This window comes from Sturnus vulgaris, chromosome 2 (assembly GCF_052056855.1).
Source record: "Sturnus vulgaris isolate bStuVul1 chromosome 2, bStuVul1.hap1, whole genome shotgun sequence".
In the NCBI taxonomy this organism is placed as follows: Eukaryota; Metazoa; Chordata; class Aves; order Passeriformes; family Sturnidae; genus Sturnus; species Sturnus vulgaris.
Window position 1 is genome coordinate 21,314,554 of NC_142244.1, and position 25,941 is coordinate 21,340,494.

Consider the following 25,941-nt stretch of genomic DNA (forward strand, 5'->3'; position numbering starts at 1 on the left):
CACACATGGTACCAGCTGTGGGACATCATGGAGTCATGGAATGGTTTGGGTGCAAGGGACCCCAAAGCCCACCAGTGCCACCCCTGCCATGGCAGGGACACCTCCCACTGTCCCAATGGGCTGTCAAGCCAGGATTAACAATCCATTTTCTTCTCTCAGTACACACCAAAGTGGAGCTCTCTGACAAGCTGGATAGACAAACACAAAGGTTTAAGAGGGATGTCCTGCACCAAGGGGAAAACAGCAGCCTCTGTGTTAGGATATGAATCCATCATTATTTAAGGATATCATTAATTAGCTCAGCCTGGACTCTGGCTTTTACCTCTCCTATTTATTCCAAAATTGTGAGGAAAAACCAACTGATTCCAGACCCAGGATTTATATCCTGTGTCTGTTGTGCCTGCAGGGACTTGATGGGCACCAGGAAGGGATGCAAAGAGGGATTATCAGTGGAGAATCATCCTTGCAAACACAGTGCTGATCCCACAGCAAGAGTTTGGATCTGAACCCAAATCTCTCTGAAGTCTGCCACCTTAGCCTCAGAACAAAAACCATTTTAATTTTAAAATGTTCAAAAACTATAGTGAAGTAATGAGGCCTAAACATTTTTGTGGCTTTTTGGCTTGGCCTGTAACTCCCAGGAAATGCTTCATCCTTTCATGGTTTGCCTCTACCCCAAACTCCTCCAGCATTCCCTGAGTCCTGACTTTTACATTTCAATTCAGTTCAGGTTGGAAATGGCACAGGATTAGCTCAGCTCATCAGGAACAAATAATTGCATTTTAATGAATTGTAATCATTTGTAAACCGATTTTTATTTCGTCCTTTTATCAAGTAGGATGCAAAATCATGGATTTATTAGCACAAAGAAAATCCTTGTCTTGTCCCCAGCCCAGAGCAATGAGTGTCACATCCAGGAATTCCTGGGACACCTCCAGGGATGGAGACTCCAAACCTCCCTGGGCAGCCTTTCCACTAAAAAACTCCTTCCTCCAAAGTATTCAAATTGAAATGATCCCACCAGATGGCTGCATTGCTTTGCTTAGACAGCACTTTAAGGGACTCACTCCTCCTACCTCTCCAAGGAGTGGCAGAGGACCCCAGGAGCAGCCAACATCCCTGCAGGATCCAGGGTATCTGAGAGCACACCATCTATCTCCTCCAAACGTGAAGAGCCCTGCAGAGCCACCATGTGACCAGACTCCCTCTCCTCTGCCTTTCCTGTGCCAGAGGCTGATTCTTCTTCCCCCTGCTGAGCCCACCCAGGGGTTTGCTTGGACAGAAGTGCCCAATTTGCTGCATGTCTCAAAAGAAGCTGCATCCCTTCTGGAAAAGCCACTGTGTGCATCCACAAGGCATCAAGGAAAACTGAATAAACACAGGCAAGAGCAAACAACTTAATTATGGCTCGAGCACCACATCTGCTTAGAAATATCTGGACCAGAACCAAGGCACAAAATGCAGTTTGAAGCAATTTTTCAGTGTTCGAGCTATTAGGTGAAATCCATACTTACAACAAAAACCTCTTCAGAGAATTAAGTTTTATTTACCATTTAAAGTAACTCTCAGCCTGGACAGGTACTGCTGGAACTGCTCCTAGGAGAGCAGCAGGAAAAATCACTGCAATTCCACAGGGACAAGCTGCAGTTACCAGCTTCCCACCCGTGGTTGCACACCACTGATCTTGACAAATGACTCCTGTCAAAGTGGCTTCTTTTTCCCCCACAAATTTCCTCTGTGGTCAGTTCAGCTCCTGAGGCTGATCCAGCCCCTAGGAAATGCCTCATGGGATCAAAGTTATCCCCATCAGATCAAGCTGCAATTCATCCTTCAATTTTCTTTCACTAAGGAATCAGAAAATAGGAGGCATTGAAGTTAAATGGAAAATAAACCATCAAATTCATTATTTATTCATGCATGAATCAAATATAACAAACTCTGCTTTGAGCAGATGAACACCCCCACAGCAAAATATATTTCTTTATTAAAAAATAAGGACAGCAGACTTATGTTCACCTCTAAGCAAACACACAAGAAGGAATAACCCAGGAGGGGGAACTGTATCCACATTTAGGCTGGAGGCAGCTGGGAGAATCCCAGGTTATTGATGGATGTGGACAGATGCCATTTTTCAGGAAAAGCACCGTGTCCCACTGTTCTCAAAATCCTGCCACAAATTGGTGGCTCCTGAAGGGACTTGTCCAAAACAGAGAGCTGGAAGTGGGACATGGGCAGAGGTTGGGATTGGGATTCCCTCCCTCCCTCCTCACTGTCCCATGGGCAGGCAGCACAGCCACCAAGTGACCTGCCACACTGCTCTCTGCTCCACAATCCTTCCTCTTGGAAAAACCACTCAAATCTAGATTTAAAAAGTGACATTTCAGTGCTTAAAACTCCATCAGGCCAGACAGTGCTGAGCCACCCAGAGCAGGGCTCAGGAGAAGGAGGGATATTCTCTAGAGGCTCAGTAGGTATTTTATTTGCCCGTTTGGGTTTTATTCATTTGTTTAGCCATTATTTTTTCCTCTCTATGCAGACAAGCTCGGGGGGAAGTAACGTGTTTGCACCTTGCAAAAGCACTCGTGGTGAGCTGCTGTCTGAAGCTTCTCCTCTCAGAGTTTCCCCACCATGCTCTCCTTTGTACAACAAACAACTCCAGCACATTTCCCAAACCTGAGTGACTGACACCTCAAAAAAAAACCCACAAAGCAGAGTAAAAACAAAGCTTAAGGAAACCAAAACAAAAGAAAGAAGGTCAAAACAGAGCTTTGTAGCTCATAGGATTGAGATATATAAATAGGGGTTTAATCTTCTAGGCATGAATAAAACTTGCATTTCTCCAGTTTCTGTGTGGCTGAACAAACAGCTTCCTGGGACACCCCAGCATTCACACTGCACTGCATTTTCAACAGGGGAAACTTCCCAGCTCCTTTCTGAGACTATTTTGGGAAATACATACAGCAAAGAAGAACAAAGTGTCCAAAGCAGCATCTTGCACTGTGACAAGGGAAAAAACAAAAGGGCAAAGGAGGATTTGCTTAGAATGCCCTGAACTGAACCTCTGGGAAACTCCATGAGCCAGGATGACTCCAGAAGGAAAAGCAACTTCCCTCTGTTCTCTCAGCTGGTTCTTTTCTTCCCTCTCAGCAGAGAAGCATCTTGTTTAACCACAACTAAAATTGGGGTCCGACATTGTACTGAGGGGAAGGGAGGCTCCCAGCCTTTGGGGATGGAGCAGCCAACAGATGGAACAGGGCAGAGAAAATGGGATGCAGATACAGGAAATAGAGATACAGATACAGGCAGAAGATTATCCTCTGCAGCTGATCCTTTTCATTTGTGTGGATACAGGCAGATGCTCGGAGAAATGGGAAAGCACCGAATTCGAAAGGGATTAAAGAAAATGCAGTTTGATACAAGGGATAATTAACTCGGGGAACGTGTGGCTGCAAGGTGATCCTGAGAGCTGAGGGTTCAGGGGATTCAGCAAAGAGGAGGCTGGGCAGGGTGAGAACAGCTCCGATTACATCAGATAACAATAAATGCAGAATTCGTGCTCGTTGGTAATGGGCGAAACACCAGAGGGTGAGGAGCTGGGAATGAGCTTTCTTGAGGGATATCTTCCCATAATACTCCATTATAGGGTTTCTAATTTCATCCTTTCAAACCTCTAACACCAAACACTGTTTGACATTGAAAACTGAAATGAAAAAGCTCCAGAGGATGCTCATATTGTAATTCCTCTGATTTATGTAACCATTTCTGGGAAGTGCCTATTCTCTGAAAACAAACTGCCTGAGCGTGGAGGTAGAACTGCATTTCAGTATTTACCTGGGTCAAATTCACCTTCTGTTTCTGAGCCAACACTGGATCTGATCCCTGCCCTGGGGCCCACCTGCAGCCCCCTGGCCAGGGTGTGTGACCTCAGTGTCCCCCAAAGACCACCTGAGAGGAGGAGCCCCCGTCAAACTCCTGTTCATTCACCCTGGCACGCTGCAAATCACCTCTGGCTGCCAGCAAGGTGGGACACCTGTCCACAGCTGCCCACACACCCCTGATGGAGCCTCTGTGCCCCCAGTGCCATCCTGCTGCCAGGTTTGTGCTGGGGGGCAGCAGTTTGTGGCTGCTGCCTGCAGCAGGCACAGGCTGTGCCTGGCACTTGCACCATGTGCTGGATAAATATTTGTGCCTGGGCAGAAATAACCCAGCAGATTCCAGCTCGGAGGGGAAGCCCATTTGCTGTGATTTATCCACTTGCTGCAGAGGATAAACACTGATGCCATCATGATTGCCCCTTGTAAAGATCCTGTCATCTGCAGCAACCTGTCTGTTCCAAGCGCTGTGGCTGCTGCTGCTGCTCAGCAATCAAGCCCTGCAAGGTGACTCTGAGTGACAGAGCTGCCCTGCCTGCTCAGGCACTGCCACTCACCTCACTTCAACACCTCCAAAGGCAGCAAACTCCCTGTCTTCCCCACAGCTTTTCCTCACCCTGGCAAGAAACACTGAGCATCTTTGAGTCTCAGTTGAAAGGTGTCCCTGAAAGGAAAATGGAGGAACCCTTTATTCCCTGTTAGCTGCTGATCCATTCTGGTACTGCCTTGCATGTCTGAGTTCTCACTGCACTGTTCTCTCAAGTTTGGGGGCACAGCACAACGTGCCAGGGTAAGAGAAGAGTGTTTGAGAATTTCCTGCGAGTTTTGGCACTAAATCCCACAATCTCTTCACACTGGGAAGCACTGGAGTTTCCCTACAAGCTGGGTATAAACACAGTCCCACATACTTGAGATTATCATCAAGCTGCCAATTCCCTCTTATCTGAGACTTTTTCATTCTATTTCCTTCTCTTTATCCCCTTGGTGTGCTGGTGCTTGAGCCCATGATGACAGGTGATCACAAATGCACAAACCTGCATTTTGGCTATTCTAGGTATTAACTAATGCATGGGCAAGGTGAAAACACATTTTCAGACAGATTTTCTAGGGAAAAATATCAGTCTCATTTAGAGATTGATTCTGGAGGGACTTTTTTTTTTATAATATTCACTAGGCATGAATACAAAGGGGATTTTCTACTTTGTAGCACACCACTTTGGGTCTTTTTTATTTCACTTTGGCTCTCTCCATGCAGGACAGTGCCAGGCTGCCTGCAGTTCTCCAGCTGAGTCCAGGCTTTGGGAAAGGTGAGTCCAGGCTTTGGGAAAGGTGAGTCCAGGCTTAGGGAAGGGTGAGTCCAGGATTTGGGAATGGTGGGGGCTGCCCACTGCCCCCTTTCCTCCAGTGCTGCTGCCCTGTGCAGGCTCATGGATTCCCCACTCTGGGTTCCTCCTCTGCCACTGTCACTCCTCTGAGCACTTGTGCCAGATGATGTTTAAATATGACCCTGTAATCAGGTTACTCAGTGTACCACAAGCAGAATGGTGATGAGATGGATGCTGTTACTGCACTCCCTATTTTTATCTCCATTGATTCTCCCGTGCCTCTCATGAATCACCCTCCTGAAGCAGTGACAGGTTTATGTCAGCCACAACAGGGCTGTAACAATATTAGCTCCAGCACGAATTCAGCATGACACCACAATTGTGTCATGCTTGACCCTGTTTGATATATTCGTGTACAGAATCCACTCTGTGCTGGGCTGCACACACTGCAGGCAGATCCTCTTCTAATAACACATTTTTCTAGCCAAGGAAAGGTTTGTGCTCTACTGCCTCCAGCCACAGCATGTAAATAATAATATTCTTTCTGGAGACTGTGGCTAGAAGACATGCCAGCTCTTCAATGCCAGCTCTTCATTCCATCCTAGCTGGAGTAACTCACACCCAGGAACCAGCACTGGCTCTCACTACAAACCAGGGACTTCTGGCTCCTTTGCCTGCCTCTGCTGTGGTGAGAAAGGCAGGGCAGAGAAGGAAACCTTTGCAGAAGTGGGAAACCTTGGCAAAAGCAGCGGCTGGAGAGAAAAAAAAATAGGAGGAGGCCTTTTCCTGCTGATTTCCTCAAAGTGAGGGAATACAGAACCTTCATTTGCAGTTTGGATGAGCTGCAGTAAATTGCCCAACTGTTCTCTTCTGCCAGAATAATGCACTTGCCAGAACCTCATCACTATAAACTGCTGCAGCTCCATTGACTCTGGCACAGGCAGAGCTAAAGGAGTCTTTGGGTCATTTGTTCTTTTTTTTTTTTTTTTTTTCTCCTGAGAAGAAGTGCTCTGCCACTTAAAACAAAGGGCAGGGAGCCAGAAGAGATGATTTTGTGCCCAATTTTCTCACAGATTTTCTGTAAGAACTCACAGATAAGAGCAAGGGCTTGGAATTGAAACAAGTTTTACAGTTAAGTTTACTGAATTTAAAGCTCCTGTCACTGAAATTTCCTGGAGAAGCTGGATGTGAATTCATTTGGCTCTGCCTGTGGCCAGTGGGGCTTCTACCAGGGTGACTGCCATGGGACAGGGACCAAGTGTTGTTTGAAAGCCAGCCTCCTCCCAGCCAGGAGAAGAGAACAAGCAGAGCCAGGCTGGGATCCCCCCAGCTGGAGAGCTCAGAGGACAGGGCAGGAGCAGGAATTCAGCCTGGCTGCTGCAAGCAGTGGTTTCCTTCCAGTCCCCCTGTACCCCACACATCAGGGATGGGCTGCACACAGCAGAGCACACCTTGCCCTCCCAGCAGCTGCAGCAGCAGGATTGCAGCTCCCCAGAGCACTGGAGGTCAGGGCACATCCCAGCCTCCCTCCATGTGCTGATGCCTTCGCTGTCAGGACATGGCTGAGCCCGCTGGGGAAGGGAAAGCTCAGGCAGCAAAGCCAGAGCCAGCCACGATGGGGCACGACAGGCTCCTCATTTCAGAGAGAAAAATCTCCATTCTTCCGAAAACACTGCTCCAAAATTGCATCTTCATTCAGCTCAATGGAGCAGCCTCATCATTTACAGCAACAGATAAAGCTGGGAGGTGTAACGTGAAATATCTGAAGCAGCTCTCCCCCTGATTTCAAATGCACCTTGGGCAGCAGAGCCTGAACTCCCCCAGGCGTGTGTTCCTGGCAGATAAGTAAACAATTTGGAACTTTGTGAGATAGTCACAGGCAGGGGAGCAGGAGCTCCCAGGGAACTGCAGCTGCAGTGCCCCACTGATAAGGTTTTGGGGTGGTTTGGCACAGCTGAAAGGAAGCGGCGCCAGAAGAATAAAAAGCTTTTTGTGTCCAAGTTGTTGGATCCGAGATAGCAAGAAGAAAGACATCATTTTTACAGGAGAACTCTGCAAGTGGCCTCGGTGGCAGGGGAGAAGCTCAGGCACCGAGCAGGGGACAGGGCAGCTGGGCAGCCCCACGCTGGGACAGGAGGGGCAGCAGGGACACAGGGCAGGCTCAGAGGACATTTCTGATTGTTCCACGCAGGGACAGAGAGCTGGACTCAAACCTTGAATAGAAACATGGCAGATGTAAAAGTGAAAGCCTGGAGGATGGGAAACACCACACTGATGTGCAATGAACAGCTCCAAAACCCCACTTTTTGTGCACACCAATTGCACAAGATTGCTGCCTGCTTTACTGCAGAGTTCCACTGTGGCATTTTGCATTTCATATTTGTAACAGAGGCAAAGGAACGGGGCCTTTAGCGCCCTATGAGGCCGTTGTGCTGGGAATCACAACCATGCTGGGCTGAGGGGCTCCATGGCCATCATCCAGTCCAACTCCTGCCCTTGCACTGGGCACCCCAGGACCCCCAGCCTGTGCCCGGGTGTGCAAACACTCCCTGCACTCAGACAGGCCTGGAGCTGTTTGCCACAAGGCCACTTGATCCCACAAAATGCTTCTGAACAATTCTGAGTGACAGCAGCCCAGCAGTGACTCCACGTCCTGCTTGTGCCCTGCACGAGATATTTCCTCATTGCCCTCCCATTCCAACAGGCTATCAAGGATCATCTCTTGGATTTTTAGCCATTTCCCATCCTCTTTCTGAATTCTAAGATGAATTGAACCAAGCAGAAGCAAACCAAAACAAAATATTTCGGTCAGAAATTGCGATTTTGTCTCCAAATTGCGGGGAGGAGTCCTGAGGTGGTTTGCTCACGGTTTGCTGCTCCATTCCTTTCTGTGGCCAGCTAGGCTGTGCTGCCCGTGGGACTGCTGCAGTTATTCAGGGCCCATTTCAGGTGCCCAGCCCCGATGTGGCAGTGACTGACAGCCCCTGGAGAAGTGCAGTACAGCTCCTAAACCTGGGCTAACCCTCAGCCAGGCTCCCGTGTGCCAGTGCCCCATCCAAGGCACTTTGCCATGTGTCAGCCTGTTGCTGCAGCAACCCTGCTGCTCTGCCTGCTCCGGCCTCACGTGGCTCACATTAACCCCTGGCACTGTGCCACGGCGATCGGCATTCATCGGCACCTCCTCGAAAATGAAGCGATTGTTCCACAGAAACTCTTCCTGAAATCCCTCCTCCATCACCTCTCTGGCCATGGCTGGGCTGCCACAGGGCCCCAGGACAGGCAGGAGAAAGCTCCTTGTGCCACAGCCAGTAGTTCTAAAACAGATTTGGCTTTTATTGTATTTTTTCCTGAGCGTGAGCACAGCCGAGGTTATTTTTGGGAAAGCAGGAGCTGCGTTTTGGGGGTTGTTTTCCCTCTGGGCGTTTACATGTCAGTGCATCCAATTTCCAGTTCTCCAGATCTTCATCTGGCTGGGAGGGAGGCACTGAAAGCCAAGGACTGTGAGCCCTGGGCTGTGCCTTCCCCAATCCAGAGCTCATCCCAGCCAGCCTGGCCGGAGGGTTGCACGAGGACACGTGCAGCTGGGATGGAGATTTGGGGTTTGGGGGCACATCCCACATCCCTGTGGATGCTCCAGAAGCCTCTGCTCAGACCCTGCTGGGAGCAGAAGAGGGAAACTGTGCTGGAACAGACACAGAGTAAGAGAACGAGTCAGGGCACGTCTGTGTTTGCCAGTGAGCAACAGAGCAGGAAAATCCTTCACTCCCTTCATTCCCAAAGTGCACAGCACCCTTCTGGCAAGGGCTCAAACCCCAAAATGCTGCTGCTGTATCCAAAATCCCTATAATTACAGAGGGCCCGTGTGCCATAGTGGAGAAATCTGTGGGAGTGTCAAAAGGGGGAAAAAAATTGCATTGTAGGAACCCCAAAGCACCAGTTTCCATGGATTTGCCTTCTAATGATCCCATCCAAGAGTTTAACGTGTAGAAGAATTTCTGCTCAGTACTGGCTTGCTGAACCACACTGAACCTGACTTTTCTCACCCAGGCCACCCTGGCAGGACTCTGCTCCTTCCCTCTCCCCACGGGAGGAGGACAATCACTGAGATCTTCAAACAGCTCTCCTTCTTTTCTCACAGCTGCCTGATGTTATCCTTCTAAGACAGATTTTTTCCCCTCAAATCTTTGATGGAGGGCACACATTAATGTGTCTCCCTGCTCTTTCTGCCCCGAAGTGAGCAGCCTGTGTTATTCCCAGTGCTCTGAGTGGCTCTGGCTGTGTTTGAGGCAGTGCTGCTCCACCTGAGAGCCAGAGCAGAGGCCAGGAGCTGTGCTGAGGCTCCCCCTGGGACACAGGGGCTGTGTCACTGCCCCTGTGGGGGAATTCTGCTGTCTGCTCACCCAAACTCTGCATTTGCTGTGCCTCTGCACTCGGACTGTCACTTGCACCCATCCAGCAGGGTGCGAGGGGGCTGCTCCTGGAGCCCAGCCACAGTCAGGGTGCTGCAAACAGGATTTGCCTTGAAATAGGCCGAGTTTGGGTGGGCAGGATGTGGGAACAATCCCAGTGCTAAAAGAATTTATAACTCTCCTCTTTTCAACTTGTGCAGTCTGAAAGCTCAAAGGGAAAAAATAAAAAATAACAAACCAACAACAACAAGCCAACTAGAAGGTGTGATTGCAAGAAGACAGAACATGGATGGAACAAGAAAAGAAGCTCAAAACTGAGCCTTGGACACCAGTTCTGCCTCTCTGGCCACAGAACCGATTCCCATTTCCCACTCTTTGTGCCACCCTGACTCAGTGAAGCTCTAGGAGTATTTCAGGAACCTTCTGCACTGTGAGAGGAGTTAAAAAAAAAAAAAAAAAAAAAAAGGAAGAAAAGAAGAAAAGAAGAAGTTACTTTAACAGCCCTATCAGATACTGGCTCCTGCAGCTGGAGTGGAAACAACACCAATGTGGAATAACAAAGCTGTTTTAATTTGGAATTTTGATTTTGCTCTGAGAAAGCAAATGCATCGTTTGAGAGCTCATCATTTCCTGGAAAATAGCCTCTAACCTTCATCAGGGAGAGAGAGGGAAGGGTAATAACCTCCCACTGCAAAGCTTGCCCAAGATCATAAACTCATTACTGCAAACTGAAACCTAAAGTCAACCCAAACTAGGACAGGCTGGGCTTGCTGGTCACAAAGCTGTGCAGTAAAACTAATCAGTTCTGGGAGGGGATTTGTTTCTTTTGCTGCACTACAATCTATACAGTTTAGTTGGTCAAATCAAGTCTTTCTGAGAAAAGAAGATTAGAGGCAGTTGTTTAAAGTATTGAGGGGGGAGCAGGATTTAAGCTTCATTAGTGCCCAGGATATATGAAACAGACTGTAATGAAAAAACAGCTTTGGGATTGGACTTGGAGCCCAAATGGAAAACGTGGAGACAGGACAGGGCCATATGGAGGAGCTTAGAGCTGCAATGCCCTGTGAATCGGTGCAATGGGGCATTGTGGGGAGGCCAGGGCAGTTAAAACCACAATTGTCACACCTGAACAGTACAGACAGGCTGCTGGGCAGGAGACAAGCTCGGGAAAATCACATTTTTTAAAATTCTGGTGGTAAGCAGCCCTGTCCCCCCACCACACCCTGGCACAGCCACTCACCCAGGCAGCAGGAATTCCCTTGCTGGGGTCTGTACAGCATTTTTCACCTGCCTTTTTCAGGGATTTTTACCTCATTTACCCATTTGGAGCCAGACAAACATTGCCCTGCCTCCCACTTGTGCAGTGCTCTCAAATCCAGCAAGGAGGGAGAGGTGTGAAAATCAAATTTTGGATGCTTTGGTTACAATCCTTTAGAAATATTTGCAGCAAAACAGTTTTCCCTAAGTGTAGAATAAGGAAACTCAGGCAAAGTGTATCACAAAGAATTGATAAACCACTGAGCATTCAGAGTCTACTGAACAAAATGTATTTTATGTCTCATCATCTGAGAGGAAAATGCAGCTCCACTGCCTGTAATATCATAAAATAGAATATTGGAGATATCTAGTACCAAACACTGCAAATGAACGTTTTTCATGGTGTTCAAATACAATAAGAGACTTTCCAAGAAGGGCTTTTTCCATTTCACTCTGATGAAGCTCAGATGTGTGTTAGGAGCATTCCCTTCACAAACAAAATCTCAAAGAGAGCTGGCAAAAAGTAGCAGATTTGCAGAGAAATTAATGAGGTTTCTGCCTTTATCATTCTAGTCAGGGGAAAATGGCAATTGCACACAGGAAAAGAACTCGCAGCTTTAGCCCTGCTTGGGGAAATCCAACAGAGATTTTGACATCTATATTGAAAATTTCAAGTTATTAGAAATTGATATTGTGTGGGTTAGGGTGACTTGCATGTGTGTGGTTGAAATGTGATATTTGTCAGTTGGGGATAGTGTATGGGGCCAATCGTGCATTGTGGAGAACACAATCCACTCACTTCGGGAATTTTGCTTGAGTAAGGAGCAAATCAGTGCAAAGGACAAAGCCTTATGTAAATGCTCCATTTACAGAGCCACACAAATTACTGAAAACCTTTCCATCTCCTCACCCCGAGCCATTCCCACAAACACTCAAACCTGTTCATTTGTTCATTTCCAGGAGCTGGTAATTCCAGAGAAAATTCCAAGATTCATCCCAGCAACTTCCTTTCTTTTTTTGAATAACTCCAGTTATTCTTGAGTAACTCCAGCTTTGTTAACAACTTGCTGTTGGTCAGTTCTAACCCAGCATGGAGCTCAGCTGTAAATTTTCACATAGTATCACTGAATTTTAACCTTAGAACCTATTCAGAATCTGTCCAGCAATGAGAGCTCTGCATCCAGCACTAACAAATGGATTATTCTGTTGTTGCTGAGATGTCTTTGGAAGCTGGTTCAGCACCTGAGCATCTGCTCCAGTTCATGGCTATTTTTCCTTGGAGATCTTTTATTTCATACAAGTGGTACAAGGAGCAGAGGTAAGAAGGACTCAGTGTAAAAACTGAAAATTCCTTGGAATTCAATGAAAAGTATTGGGGTCATGAACTTTAAATACACTTTTATGTAATACAATCTGGTGGGTAATGTGCAGATAAAGATGGTATTTCCTTGCACAGCTCCATTAGCTCATGTGTCAAAGGAATACCCAGTAAGACACCAGCACTTGATTTTGTTTTATTACTGAACCTGAAATCTCGATCTTATCTCAAAATCCATTACTTTTATCCTAATGAGTCAGTTCTACTGGTCACATTGCCATCCCTCATTTTTTGTTTAGAGAGCAGGAAAGCACATCATTAGTCAGATGCTGAGGAATAACTAGAATTCATGTCACTCCCATGTCCTTTCTCAACTAATTACACGCCAGCAAGACAATCCATTCATATCTATTACAAGCCAGAAAAGAAACAGTGATAAAAAATAAATCTGAAAGCTCCCTGACAATGGCAGATGCAATGAAAGTCCCGGTGTATGAATCTGGGTACAAACTGCTGCACCATTGTCTGCCTTTTCCTCCCTTCATTAACTAAAACACGGGGAAGACAATCTGATGCCTTTATGGCATTTCCTTCACTGTCACAAATGCTGGGGATGATTTTTATGATGTTATCACCAGGAGATTTGGGGCAGTTACTGCCATTACTCCTCTCTGCCACCTCCAAGAGTGACAGGTTCCACGGAGAAACTTTGCTGCTGTTGAGGGACGTGAAGGATTAATAATTTATAGCATCATTACTCCAGAGGCAGGAAGAATACACTCAATATTTGATGTATTCCCAGCCCTGTCACACCCCCGAGCATGGATTCCCCTGCACATCCCTCTGCAGTTCCTCAGCCTCATGGCTCTTTGTGTGCTGTGCCAGTGACAGGGGGGTGCCAGCATTGGGGTCCCATCCCCGTGTGCCCTGACAGAGCCAATCTGACCCCGAAATTCCCCCGGCCCTGCGGACCCCACGCAGGGCAGTTTTGGGAAAGCAATCGCTGGAGCCTTGCTGGGCACACCAGAGGCAGCACAGGAGGGTCAGGGTGGCAAAGGGGGACCCCAAAGCTCTGCCTGGCTCCCTGCGAGGCTGCAGGCAGCTGAGAAGCCCGGCTTTAGTCCTGCACACCGGCATTTAGGCTCAACTCAAGCCCTTGAAACGCTGCTCCTCTTTCCTTCGGGGGCTATTCCCACCCAACCACAGCAAGTCAAGGCAGCATTTTGTGCAATTTCCAGAGCATCCCGCTGGTGCCTGTGCCTCGGGGACCTGAACACGATTTTCTTCCCCAGGTTTCACTGCAGGAAAGTTCCCTGAATTCCCCTCGTGTTTGCGGGACCACCCAGCTTTGCGTGGTGAGCAGGGAACGGCAAACTCCACCTGAGCCCCGGGGAAAGGTGAGCACAGCCCGATCGGGGACAGCCGGGAGATGATGATGATGATGGTGATGATGATGATGATGATGGTGATGATGGTGATGATGGTGATGATGGTGATGATGATCCTGAGCCGCGGGGTGCTGAGTGCCCCCGGCTCTGCTGCCCTCAGCCCAGCTCCCCGAAGGGCTGCAGCTTCCCTCGTGTCACTGCTCGGGCCCCGTGCCCTTTGCTCCCCGTCCCTCGGAGCCTTCCCGCGGTGTTTCAGGGCGCGCTGAGCGCGCTCAGGGCTCGCCGGGTCCAAAGCCATCTTTAGGATCTTTAGCCGCGCACGGCAACGCGCTTTGGGAACCGCGGGATGCTCTCCCCGCTGCCATCAACAGCTTCCTTCCCCCCCTTTTTTTTTTTTTTAATTTATTTGTTTCCTTTTCCCCCCCGCCTCATGTTGAGTGTTGGCCAAGCGAAAGAGGGAGAGACAGGAACAGCAGCGTGCCAGATTGTGCCTATATCTTTCCCACAGCCTCTCCTAACCCCGAACCTTCCGATCCTTGGTATTCCCCGTCTCACTGGGCTGACACCAGAAACCCACTGTGAGCCGAGCCCCGTTTCCAGGGTGCGGAGTTTTCTACTTCCAAATAAATTCCCGTTCCGCGGAGTTTTCCGCGCAGCCCCGCGGAGCTGCCCCTGCCTGGGGGTAGCGACAAACACATCCAGCATCCCCCGCTTCCCCTGCGGCCCTCCGAGCCGGGACACTCCGCAGCCCTCGGCACAGATTTCAGGCGGGGCCGGAGGTGTCCGCCCGGCTCTGCGGGCCCCTCGCAGCGCGTCCCGCGGAGCGCCTGGAGCCGACACCCTGCAGGCTCCGGGGATGCTCCGCGGGGATCCCCGCGCCCAACAACTTCCACGGCAGCGCTCACCGGGGCCAACTTCGGGCAGCGGCCCCGCGGAGCACCGGCAGCGCAGCATCCCCGAGCATCCCGAGCATCCCTGAACATCCCGAGCATCCTGAACATCCCGAACATCCTGAACATCCCGAGCATCCCTGAACATCCCAAACATCCCGAGCATCCCCGAGCATCCCGAACATCCCTGAACATCCCGAGCATCCCCGAGCATCCCTGAACATCCCGAGCATCCCGAGCACCCCCGGCTCCGGAGCGGCGGCTGCGCCGAGCGAGAGCCACGCGGGTGCCACTGATGGCCCGGGCGAGCTGCCCGCGGCCCGGGAGATGCCCGGGAGGTGCCCGGGAGGTGCCCGGGAGGTGCCCGGGACATGCCCGGCAGGTGGCCGGGAGATGCCCGGGAGATGCCCGGAGCCCCCGGGCTGCCCCGGCGCCCCTCACTCACCGATCCGCAGCACCTGCTGTGCGCTCCGGGGCAGCCCCGCCGCGGCGCACAGCAGCAGCAGCAGGAGCCCCCCGGCGCCGCCCGGGGCCGCTCGGCGGGGCCAGCGCGGGCCGAGGCCGCTCGCCATGCTCAGTTCATGCTCGGTTCATGCTCGGTTCATGCCGGGTAGCCCCGGGCGGGCCGGCTCCTCGCCGCTCCGCGCCGCCCGCCCATGGCGCGGGGGCTCCGCGCTGCCGCCGCCGCGCTGCCCGCGCCCCCCGAGGGACCGAGGGACGGAGGGAGGGACGGAGGGAGGGATGGAGGGAGGGATGGAGAGGGAGGATCCTCCCGGGGGCGGCCCCGGGCGGGGCCAGGCGGCTCCGGGCGCACACGGGGACACGCGCGCCCACACGGGCATGGGCACAGGGACAGCTGCCCAGGGAGGCCGTGGAGTGTCCCGCTCTGGACACATCCCAAACGCACCTGCACGCGTGCCTGGGTCACCTGCTCCAGGTGGCGACACGGGCTTAGCCCGGGGGCTCTCCAGACATCCTTTCCAACCCCACCCGTCCTGGCACTCTGGGTTCCCGCTGTTCTGGGACAGGCACAGAGGCAGAGCTGTCGCTGTCGCTGTCGCCGCCCTGTCCCCCCAGCCCTCGCGGGTCTCTCCCCGCAGCCCCTCCCTTTCCCCCCGTGCGCTCCAGCCCCGCAGATCCTGGTTTTTGGGAGGGCTGTCCTGTGCGGGGCAGCTCCGTCCCGGAGCGCCTGCCATGGCACAGGGTGACAGTGCACAGGCTGGGGGACACCGCTGGGGACGAGGGCACGGCAGGAAGGAAACGCTTCCAGCAGCGTCTCTGCTGCCCTGCGGCCGAGCAGGGCACGGGCCATGTGTCCCCAAGCGTGTGTCCCCTCAGCGAGGGGACAGCAGGGCGGGATCCAGCCCGTGAGGAATCCTCCAGCCGATTTGGAGCTCTCAGGCACAGGGATCATCACATCCCCTGGGCCTTGGCTCGGCCACCACATCGCTTCCCCTGCTCGCTTGGAGCTCTCGAGGGATTTTTTAAATCTGGTTTTTGGAGGTCCAGGGAAACTGAGAGTGCTTCACCACAGAGCAAACACACGGGTCCTGAGGTGCTCAGAGAAAAGCAAACACCACCAGAAGAGAACGACTCCCACCTAGCAGCAGAGCTGGGACTGCAGGGCTGAGATGCAGAAGTGGGATCATTTCGATTTGTTTATTGAGTATTCCTCTGCAGCCTGGCCAGCTATCGCTGCAGAAATGAACTCGTGCAGCAGCGGCAGCACACGCTGCAGTGCCGCGGGACGGGAAACGCGCACATTGTGTGTGTGCCCTGGATCCTGGGGAGCGCTGCCCGCTGCTCCCAGAGCAGCGCAGCAATTCCAGAGCTGCCGTTCCCGGGCACGTCCCGCTCGGAGCCGCGCTCTGCGCTCCTGCTTTGGGCCGGGCAGAGCCGGGCGCGTTCCCTTTCAGCCCGTGCGGGGAAAAGCTGCTCAGCTCCGCTCAGCAGCACCTGGGCTCGCTCGTACCGAGCTTACAAAAGCGCTGTGCCGAGGAGCCGCCGCTTTTCTCATCAGCAGCCCTAGGGAACGCTGCTGTGGCCGCCGTGAGCCAGGGCTCTGCTGAACCCTTCTCTGGGGCTCCGGCAGCACCAGCACGGGGCCCTGTGCCCCACACTGCTCCGGGATGGCTTTGCTCCCTCTCAGCAGTGTCCCACACGGGCCCTGGCATCCCCGCAGGAGGTGCAGACACATCCCGAGTGAGTATCCCCGAGGGGGATTTTCCATCGCTCCTTTCTTCAGCGCACCCTTGGCCCGTGTGCCACAGCAAACCTGGCCCTTGCCTTCAGCCCCGCTCTCATTTCGGCTGCTCGCTGTTGTTTCTGTGCTGCACTGCTGGCCTTCAGCTGCAAATGAAGCTGTAAGCTCAGTCTGAGTCCTGCTGAGTTTAGGGGTTGTTCGGCTTTAGGCTGAGCTCCTTTTCCATCATTTTTACACCCTTTACACACACAGCCCCAGGTCGTTTCCATTCATTTCTGCTCTGATTGCCTGGAATTTGTTTGGTTTTGTTGTAGCTCGCTTTCCTTGTTGTGCCCTCGTTGTCCTTTGTAAGTAAAGAAACCTGTTGTGCTTTGTAGTTTAATTTAAATCTGACTTTTCCTCGTGCCCTTGATGTTTTGAGAGACCTCGAGCAAACTTGTTTGGGTCAGAGCCTCACTTTATGTTTCTCACGGTGTATTTTGGGGGGTTCAGAGCCCCACGCTGTATTTTTCAGGCATGGTTTGGATTCCCCAGGTACAATTTCCTCCTGAAATCAGCAATGTTGTTTTCTGCTTTGCTGCCCTTGGTGTGCACATGTTGTACATTGATTTTTCCAATGCTGACAGGGTCCTTTACACAGGAATTTGAAGTCTCTCCAGGTTTTCCCCAGCATGGAATTGCAGCTGGATATAATTTGTGATTGTGACCCCAATTGCTATTTCTAACAATCCTGTGGGGCTGGCAGCTGAAACCTTGTGTGGTATCAGGGACTCCTGACTGAATTTGGGGATGTCAGACCCCTCCTTTCCACTCTGTGTCCTTCCCCAGTTCTGGGGTGGGTTTGGGAGTCCCGGGTCATGCTGTGAAATCCATCAGATCCTGATCCTGAGCTGCAGCACTGCTCCCAAAATCCACCCTGTGTGCCATTAAAAACAAGGAGCTGCTGTTGCCCCCCTGGCAGGGAAGAGAATTCCCAGGGTCCTGGATTCAACACCCAAGTTGAGCTGTGGGGCAGCCAAAAACCCAAATAAATCCATCCTCACCACAAGCCAGGAGGGCATTTGGGATTCAATTGCTGGCACTGCACTCCAAAGATTTTTTTTTTTTATTTCTCAGATTAGATCCAGCATTAAGAGCAGGCAGAGCCCAGCATTTCTCATGTGTTCTTCTGGTATTTTCTGCTCCCCAGGTGTTCAGTGCACAGTGGATTTCAGCCTCAGAGGGGATGGGTTTATTCTGAATTCCTGATGGACATGCACATTCACCCTGATGTTACTGATGGTGCCATCAGCTCCTGCACAACGATTTGTATCAGCCTTATGAATTTTATGGTACCATGTCAATATTTTAGGGGAGATTCCCGGTTTGAAATATTGCCAAAAGGAAACGGGAGGGATGGCGTTGTTGAGGAATTGTGGCTAACAGGTTCCCTTCTGGAAATCACCTGGCATTTCCTGCAGGAGAAAGTTTGGGAAGGCTGGGCCAGGATGCCAGGTCCTGTTCACTGTGTGCAGTGGTGTGGCAGGCACAGAATAAGGGGAAACGTTGGCATTGTTTAATATTTCCTCATTTTAATAGTTCTCGTTGGAAAGGTTCCCAGGCAGGGTTGTGATATACAGAGCTCGTGTTAGTTTGGTGATTCTGCATCTGAAACGATGGAAAAGAGAAAAATGATTGCTCAGATTGCTGCCTTGGCACGGCCCTTTGCAAATTATCTTTTATTATCGTGTACCTGTGTGTGTTTTAGCCTTCCTTTTTCCAAAAGATGTCCATAAATTAATCAGGAATTCGGCAGTGCCTGACGATTTATTTTGTCACTACTCATGGTCTAGTAGAGATCCAGGTAAAATCCTGAAGGCAATTTCCTAGGGCTGGAATAAATTTTCTTTTGAGCTCCTCCTTCTCTCTGGAGAAGTTGCCGAGAAGCAGCGTGGCCATTTCTGGGGTACAGATGTCTCCATTTCCCCAAGGCTGTAACCCCACAGAGGAATGTTGCAGATGGCTATTCCCATGGATCGCTCCCTGCTGTTCCAGAGGATGGCTTTTGCTGTTCCCATCGGCCCTCCGGGGCTGTTTTTCCTGCGAGGGTTTCCCTGCCCGCTCTGCTGTCCCCGCGGGTCCCTTCCTGCCGGCTGGGGGTGGCGCTGGGGGCCCCGAGTGTGCCCAGAGTTGGTGCTCTCTGCTCTCAGAGCCCTGAGGAAGCCACGCAGCGTTTGCTGCCTGCCTTGGTGACGCCAGCGACACAAACACGCCTGGGCTCGGCCTTGGTGGCACTGCCACCCACCCTGCTCACACTCACAGCCCGAGATGCTGCTGTGCCTTGGGCAGACGGCGGCTCCTCCTTGGATCCCTTTGCAAAGCCCCTTCTTGGTGCCCCTTTGTCCTGGGGAAGGTTTGGGGTGACCCCATGGCAGCCTCTGGGTGCCTGGAGGGGGACAGGGGATACATCTTTTTATTTTTCCTCCAAAATGCTGAATTAGCCATGGATTAATTTTTTAGAGATGCATGTGTGATCTTTGTAAAGTCCCTTCATTGACTTTTGTCCCTTAGCCAGGCAAGGGAACAGCATAAAAACTTGGGAACCCTTTGGGGCAGTGCCCCACTCCAGCTGCAGTGAGTTCAGCCTTGGACCTGCTGCCATCAGAGGTTACAGCAGGGCACGATTTTCCTTTTTCCCCAAACTGCCTCGGGCTGATCACTCTTTGAAATTTGTGTGTTCAGGCTCCTGCAGCTGGCATTTCAAATAAATATCTTCATGGCAGCCCCTGCACAGCGATCCAAATTCACCAATATCTGGGAATTCTGCAAGGCTCGTGTGCTGAGAGTCTCTTTGTCACCCCCTCGCGTGCAGGAATTTTGGGGCTGCAGGTTCTGAGAGTTCTCAGTCCCAAATGAGCAACGTTTTCCCATGAGGGAGCAGGTATTTGCTTTTCCCCCCACACCAGACTGCAGAGCTGCAGCACCTGTGAGCACCTGTGAGAGCACAGGAGAGCTGCTCCAGCAGCACAAACATTTCCTTTGCTTGTGTCTCCTGCTTTCCTTCAGGGGACTCATGGCACACACAAAGGCCAAAGACACAAGCAGGAAGCTGCAACTTTGCACCATCGTTGGGTGTCAGTGCCAATAAACGGCCAAATGCCAAAATGCAGCCACAGCTGGAGCTGGCCAGGGCAGGGGGGAGAAGGGAAACATCTGGGCATGGGAGGAGACTGACAGCAAAGGAGTCACTGGGGGATTGGCATCGTTTGGGACATTTGCATTGTTTTGTAGATTTGTATTGTTTCATACATTTGTATAATTTTCTAGATTTGTATTATTTTGTAGATTTCTGTAAATTTGTACGTTTGCATTATTTGGTAGATTTGTATAATTTTGTAGATTTGTATGATTTTCTAGATTTGTGCTGTTTGCCTTTACACACCAAAGGATCTCCCCTTTGAGTTTCCTGCAGTGCCAGTGGCCAAGTGTGACTCAAGTTTGGGTTCAGGCCATGTCCTTTGCAGGGACAATTGCCACTGGAGCAGGGAGCCCCAAACCTCATCCAGCAAACCCTTCCAGGGATGGGATTCTCTGATTCTGTCCCTGGCTGCTGGATCTTTTCTTTGTGCATCCCTGAATAACCAAAACCCAAACATTTCCGGGGCATTGTCCATCCCTAAATAAATAAATAAATAAATAAATAAATAACCAAACATCTCCGGGGCATTGTCCATCCCTAAATCAATCAATCAATAAATAAATAAATAACCAAACATGTCCGGGGCATTGTCCATCCCTAAATAAATAAGTAAATAAATAAATAAATAAATAAATAAATAAATAAATAAATAAATAACCAAACATCTCCAGGGCACTGTCCATCCCTAAATAAATAAATCAAAACCAGGGCTGGTCACTGCCAGGACCTGGCAATCAGGGAGCAGCGCAGGGCAGCTGGGACAAGGAGGAGTGGGAAGCACTTGCATTTAATTAATTTAATGAATTTATGTAATGCAGGTGTTTGGGCTGCTGCTGCAGGCACTGGTGAGTCTGTGCTTTCTGGTTTTCGAGTGTCTTTTTTTGCACAAAACAGAAAACCAAAAGTTGAAAGGGAGTTTGTCAGTTGAGTTGTTGCGAGCTCTTCATTTTGTGCTGCTGCTGAGAGGAAATGTTGCAATTGAGGGGGGACGGCCGAGGTCCCCTTCGCACGCCGCCGTCTGTCCCCAGCGCTGCTTTCCCGGCCCTTTCGTGCTGGTGGCCCATGGCAGGAGGAGCCCTTCCTGAGGGCCAGGCCGAGCGTGGCATCACAGGAAGCCAAGGCTGGCGGTGCCCGGCGCTCCCTGGGGGCTGTGCTCAGGGCCGGCGTCTCAGGTGCCGTCTGTGCCCTGCAAACGTGCCCGGGCAGCGCTTTCCCTTGGCCCGCTCCCTGCTCATCCCTGCGCTGGAGCAAACTCCGTGGCTGGACGTGTCACCCCTGCCGTCACAGCCCTCTGCTCCTTGATGGCGCTGCAAACCAAACATTTGTTCCCTGCGCTCCGGTCCGTTTGTCCTCCCTGCCGGCCGCGACATTTCCTGCCCGTGGCCGCACGCACGGAGCGCTGCCGGCGACCTCCTGCCGCAATGCCCTTCCCTTGCCAGCACATCCCTCGTGTGCCCGTGCTCTTTGCTTCCTTCCAAAGCAGTGAGGAAAACGCCCTGTGTGACTGCTCTCGCTGCTCTAATGGAGGGCTGTGCTAAGCCCTTGGTTTCACCATAAATAGATTCCCTGGGCTGCACCTGGGTGCTGGGTGATTGGCTCCAGAATCTGTTCTGTTCATCTTGGAGATGAAAATACACTTCAGGAGCAGGTTCAGAAATGCCAGCTTGCTGCAGGAAACTTGTTCTGAGCAAGTCTGGAGAGGCAGCACTCAATCCCTTTTGTATCTTTGATTTCCCAGGGAATCAGAGGCACTTGGGTGATGATCCAGCACCAGGCCGGGCAGAATGTGAAAACCCAGAGAGGATCAGAAAGGAGCACCATGGAAATCCTGCAGATGTCTTTGCCCGGTAAGGGAGAACACATTGCTTTTCATCTCAAACACATATTTTCCATAAAATACACGGGACAAAGGTAAAGAAATAAAGGCAGAGGCAAGTGCAGAGTGAGAGAGGGAGAGAGAGAGAAAAAAAAAAAACACAAAGAGAGCGGCAGAGAGAAGGAGAAGAAAAACATGGAGAGGGAACAAGAGAAGGAGTGGAGGAGGGAAGGAGAGAAAAAGAGAGAGGGGGGGAAAAAGGGAGACGGAATGAGACGGACAGGGAAAGAGAGAGAAAGAAAAAATTGAGGGGGGAGAGAAGAAAAGGAAGGGAGAAAAACAGACAGGGAGACAGGGAGAAAGACGGACAGGAGAAAGAAAGGCAGAGAGAAAGAAAGACAAGAGAGGGAAAGACAGGGAGAAAGAAAGAAGGAAAGGGAGAAAGAAGGAAAGGGAGAAAGAAGGAAAGGGAAAAAGAAAGAAAGACTAGAGAAACAAAGACAGGGAGAAAGAAAGAAAAGAAAGAAAGAAAGAAAGAAAGGGAGAAAGGGAGAAAAGAGTCGTGTTTAGTATTGGAGTGAGGATTATTATTTATGGTTTGGATTTTTATTATTTTTGGTCAGGGTTATTATTATTATCTTAGGTGAGCGTTATTATTATTTTAGGTCAGGATTATTATTACATTTCTGCAGGGGAGGGAGGGGACGGGCTGTGCTTTAATCACATCAACTATTATCAATTATGAGTTATTATCTATCGTTTATCATAAGAACAAGTATCAATTAAAATTCCTGCAATTTTCCGTGTACCTAGCCCCAAAATACCTGGGGTTTTCCCCCAAACTTCCCAGGATTTTCCCCTTCCAAACCCCAAAATTGCTGGGATTCTCCCCTCAAATTCCGGGATTTTTTCCCCACCAATCCCTCTCTTAAATCCCAATTTTTCCTTTTTTTCCCGGCCACCAAATCCTGGGAATTTCTGCCCCGTTTTTCCTTGCATGTTCAACGTGGAAGCAGCGAATTCCAAGCGGGAAAAAACGTGGGAATTGTGGATCCAATTCCATGGATTTGGCTGCTGGTCTCCTTCCCGCCGGCCACTTCCCATCCCAGAATTCCTGGGGAGTTTCTCTGCTTTTCCCTGTGCCTGCATTTCCCTTTCCCGTGTGGATCCCACTGTCCGTGCCCCTGCTCCTGTCTGTGTGTCTGTCTGTCCTGCAGGATCCAACATTTCATTCCTTTTCCCGTGGCAGTGCCCGGCTGTGCCTGGGAAGTGCCCACGGCTCCCAAGGGATGCGGGAATGACGGGAGCCTGGAAATTAATGTAATTAACGCAGCCTTTAATTAACCTGGGCTCGGGGGAATTTTCACGCAGCAGGTTTGGTGTCTGCAGCTCATCCCTGGAGAGCTCAAACCAGCACTTGGGAAAATCCTGGATTTGTTCTGGTTTCTTTGGGGCCAGCCGCAGTCCATGCTGCTCTCGCAGTGCAGTTGTGGTGTCCGTGTCTTTCTGTCCCTGTTCCCGTGTGGTTTTTATCCAGGGAAACCAGATCGGTCCGGCTGAGGAAGAAGAGGATGGAAAAGACAGAAGTTGGCCTCTAAAAGCTTCATTTTGTTTCCTGTCTGTGGCTGTGGTTGAAAACTTTAACTTTTCTCCTCTGTGCTGTTCCAGCCGGGTTTCAGCAGGGGGGACTTGGAGTGCTCAGCCTGCCTGGGCTGAGGGGAGAGAAACCAATCAATACTGACTGATCGATATTGACTGATCGATATTCACTAATAAACATATCAATAACAAATATTCACTAATGCAATGTTCGATAATAAATATTCCCTAATAAAGAGTTTAAGCCCTGGTGTGCTGGCCTGGTGTTATTGTGTGCTCTGGGGAGTGCAGGGAAAAAAATCGTTCCAAAAAATGGAACTGGGTCTAAAGATGGAACTGGATCTAAAAAATGGATCCGGATCTAAAAATGGAACCGGATCCAAAGATGGAACTGGGTCAAAAAATGGAACTGGATCTAAAAAGGGAACTGGATCCAAAGATGGAACTGGATCCAAAGATGGAAATAGATCTAAAAATTGAACTGGCTCTAAAAAATAGAACTGGATATAAAAATGGAACTGGATCCAAAGATGGAACTGGGTCTAAAAATGGAACTGGATCTAAAAAATGGAACTGGACGCAAAGATGGAACTGGGTCTAAAAATGGAACTGGATCTAAAAAATGGAACTGGATCCAAAGATGGAACTGGGTCTAAAAATGGAACTGGATCTAAAAAATGGAACTGGATCCAAAGATGGAACTGGGTCCAAAGATGGAACTGGGTCTAAAAATGGAACAGGGGCTAAAAATGGAACTGGATCTAAAAAATTGAACTGGATCCGAAGATGGAACTGGGTCTAAAAATGAAACTGGATCAAAAAAATGGAACTGGATCTAAAGATGGAACTGGGTCTAAAAAATAGTACTGGATCCAAAGATGGAAATAGATCTCAAAATTGAACTGGGTCTAAAAAAGAGAACTGGATATAAAAATGGAACTGGATCCAAAGATGGAACTGGGTCTAAAAATGAAAATGGATCTAAAAATGGAACTGGTTCCAAAGATGGAACTGAATCCAAAGATGGAAATAGATCTAAAAATTGAACTGGCTTTAAAAAATAGAACTGGATATAAAAATGGAACTGGATCTAAAAAATGGAACTGGATCTGAAAATGGAACTGGATCTAAAGACGGAACTGGATCCAAAGATGGAACTGGATCCAAAGATGGAACTGGGCTGACTGGGGCTGCTCTCTGGGATTACTGGGCAAGAAATCCCAAAGGAAATCCAGAAAACCAAGAGCAATTGAAAGAAAAAAAACAATGACCTAAAGTAACCCCTGTGACCTAAAGTAACCCCAGTGACCTCCAAGTGACCTCCAAGTGACCCCGAGTGACCTTCAAGTGACCCCGAGTGACCCCGACCGGGCTGAAAAATGACCTAAAGTAACCCCTGGGAAAACCCGAAAATTCAGGAACGACCTCGAGTAACCCCTGTGACATAAAGTAACCCCAGTGACCTCCAAGTGACCTCCAAGTGACCCCGAGTGACCTTCAAGTGACCCCGAGTGACCCCGACCGGGCTGAAAAATGACCTAAAGTAACCCCTGGGAAAACCCGAAAATTCAGGAACGACCTCGAGTGACCCCTGTGACCTAAAGTAACCCCAGTGACCTCCAAGTGACCTCCAAGTGACCTCAACGACCTCCAAGTGACCCCGAGTGACCTTGAAGTGACCTCGAGTGACCCCGACCGGGCTGAAAAATGACCTAAAGTAACCCCTGGGAAAACCCGAAAATTCAGGAACGACCTCGAGTAACCCCTGTGACCTAAAGTAACCCCAGTGACCTCCAAGTGACCTCCAAGTGACCTCAACGACCTTCAAGTGACCCCGAGTGACCCCGGCCGGGCTGAAAAACACCGGTCGCTCGAGGTCACTTGAAGGTCACTCGGGGTCACTTGGAGGTCGTTGAGGTCACTCGGGGTCACTTGGAGGTCACTGGGGTTACTTTAGGTCACAGGGGTCACTCGAGGTCATTCCTGAATTTTCGGGTTTTCCCAGGGGTTACTTTAGGTCATTTTTCAGCCCGGTCGGGGTCACTCGAGGTCACTTGAAGGTCGTTGAGGTCACTTGGAGGTCACTTGGAGGTCACTGGGGTTACTTTAGGTCACAGGGGTTACTCGAGGTCGTTCCTGAATTTTCGGGTTTTCCCAGGGGTTACTTTAGGTCATTTTTCGGTCCGGTCGGGGTCACTCGGGGTCACTTGAAGGTCACTCGGGGTCACTTGGAGGTCGTTGAGGTCACTTGGAGGTCACTTGGAGGTCACTGGGGTTACTTTAGGTCACAGGGGTTACTCGAGGTCGTTCCTGAATTTTCGGGTTTTCCCAGGGGTTACTTTAGGTCATTTTTCGGCCCGGTCGGGGTCACTCGGGGTCACTTGAAGGTCACTCGGGGTCACTTGGAGGTCACTTGGAGGTCACTGGGGTTACTTTAGGTCACAGGGGTTACTTTAGGTCATTGGTTTTTTTCTTTCAATTGCTCTTGGTTTTCTGGATTTCCTTTGGGATTTCTTGCCCAGTAATCCCAGAGAGCAGCCCCAGTCAGCCCAGTTCCATCTTTGGATCCAGTTCCATCTTTGGATCCAGTTCCGTCTTTAGATCCAGTTCCATTTTCAGATCCAGTTCCATTTTTTAGATCCAGTTCCATTTTTATATCCAGTTCTATTTTTTTAGAGCCAGTTCA

At 50.3% G+C, this 25,941-nt stretch overlaps 1 protein-coding gene and 1 long non-coding RNA gene across 3 annotated transcripts in view; one reads left to right on the plus strand and one right to left on the minus strand.

Moving 5' to 3' along the window:
- The window catches only part of GRIK1 (glutamate ionotropic receptor kainate type subunit 1), a 92,874-nt gene extending 77,843 nt beyond the window's left edge, over nt 1–15,031 (minus strand). Inside the window, exon 1 of the mRNA XM_088158811.1 lies at nt 14,905–15,031. Coding sequence (XP_088014937.1) covers nt 14,905–15,031 — 127 coding nt within the window. The remainder of the gene's footprint in view (nt 1–14,904) is intronic.
- LOC148224663 (uncharacterized) lies at nt 13,392–21,791 on the plus strand. Of its 2 annotated transcripts, none has more exons than XR_015801169.1 (2): nt 13,392–13,578; nt 21,579–21,791. It is a non-coding gene; the product is annotated as an uncharacterized LOC148224663 (long non-coding RNA). The 2 variants fall into 2 exon arrangements; XR_015801168.1 differs by lacking the exon at nt 13,392–13,578 and adding an exon at nt 21,284–21,488.
- The last annotated feature ends 4,150 nt before the right edge of the window (nt 21,792–25,941 follow it).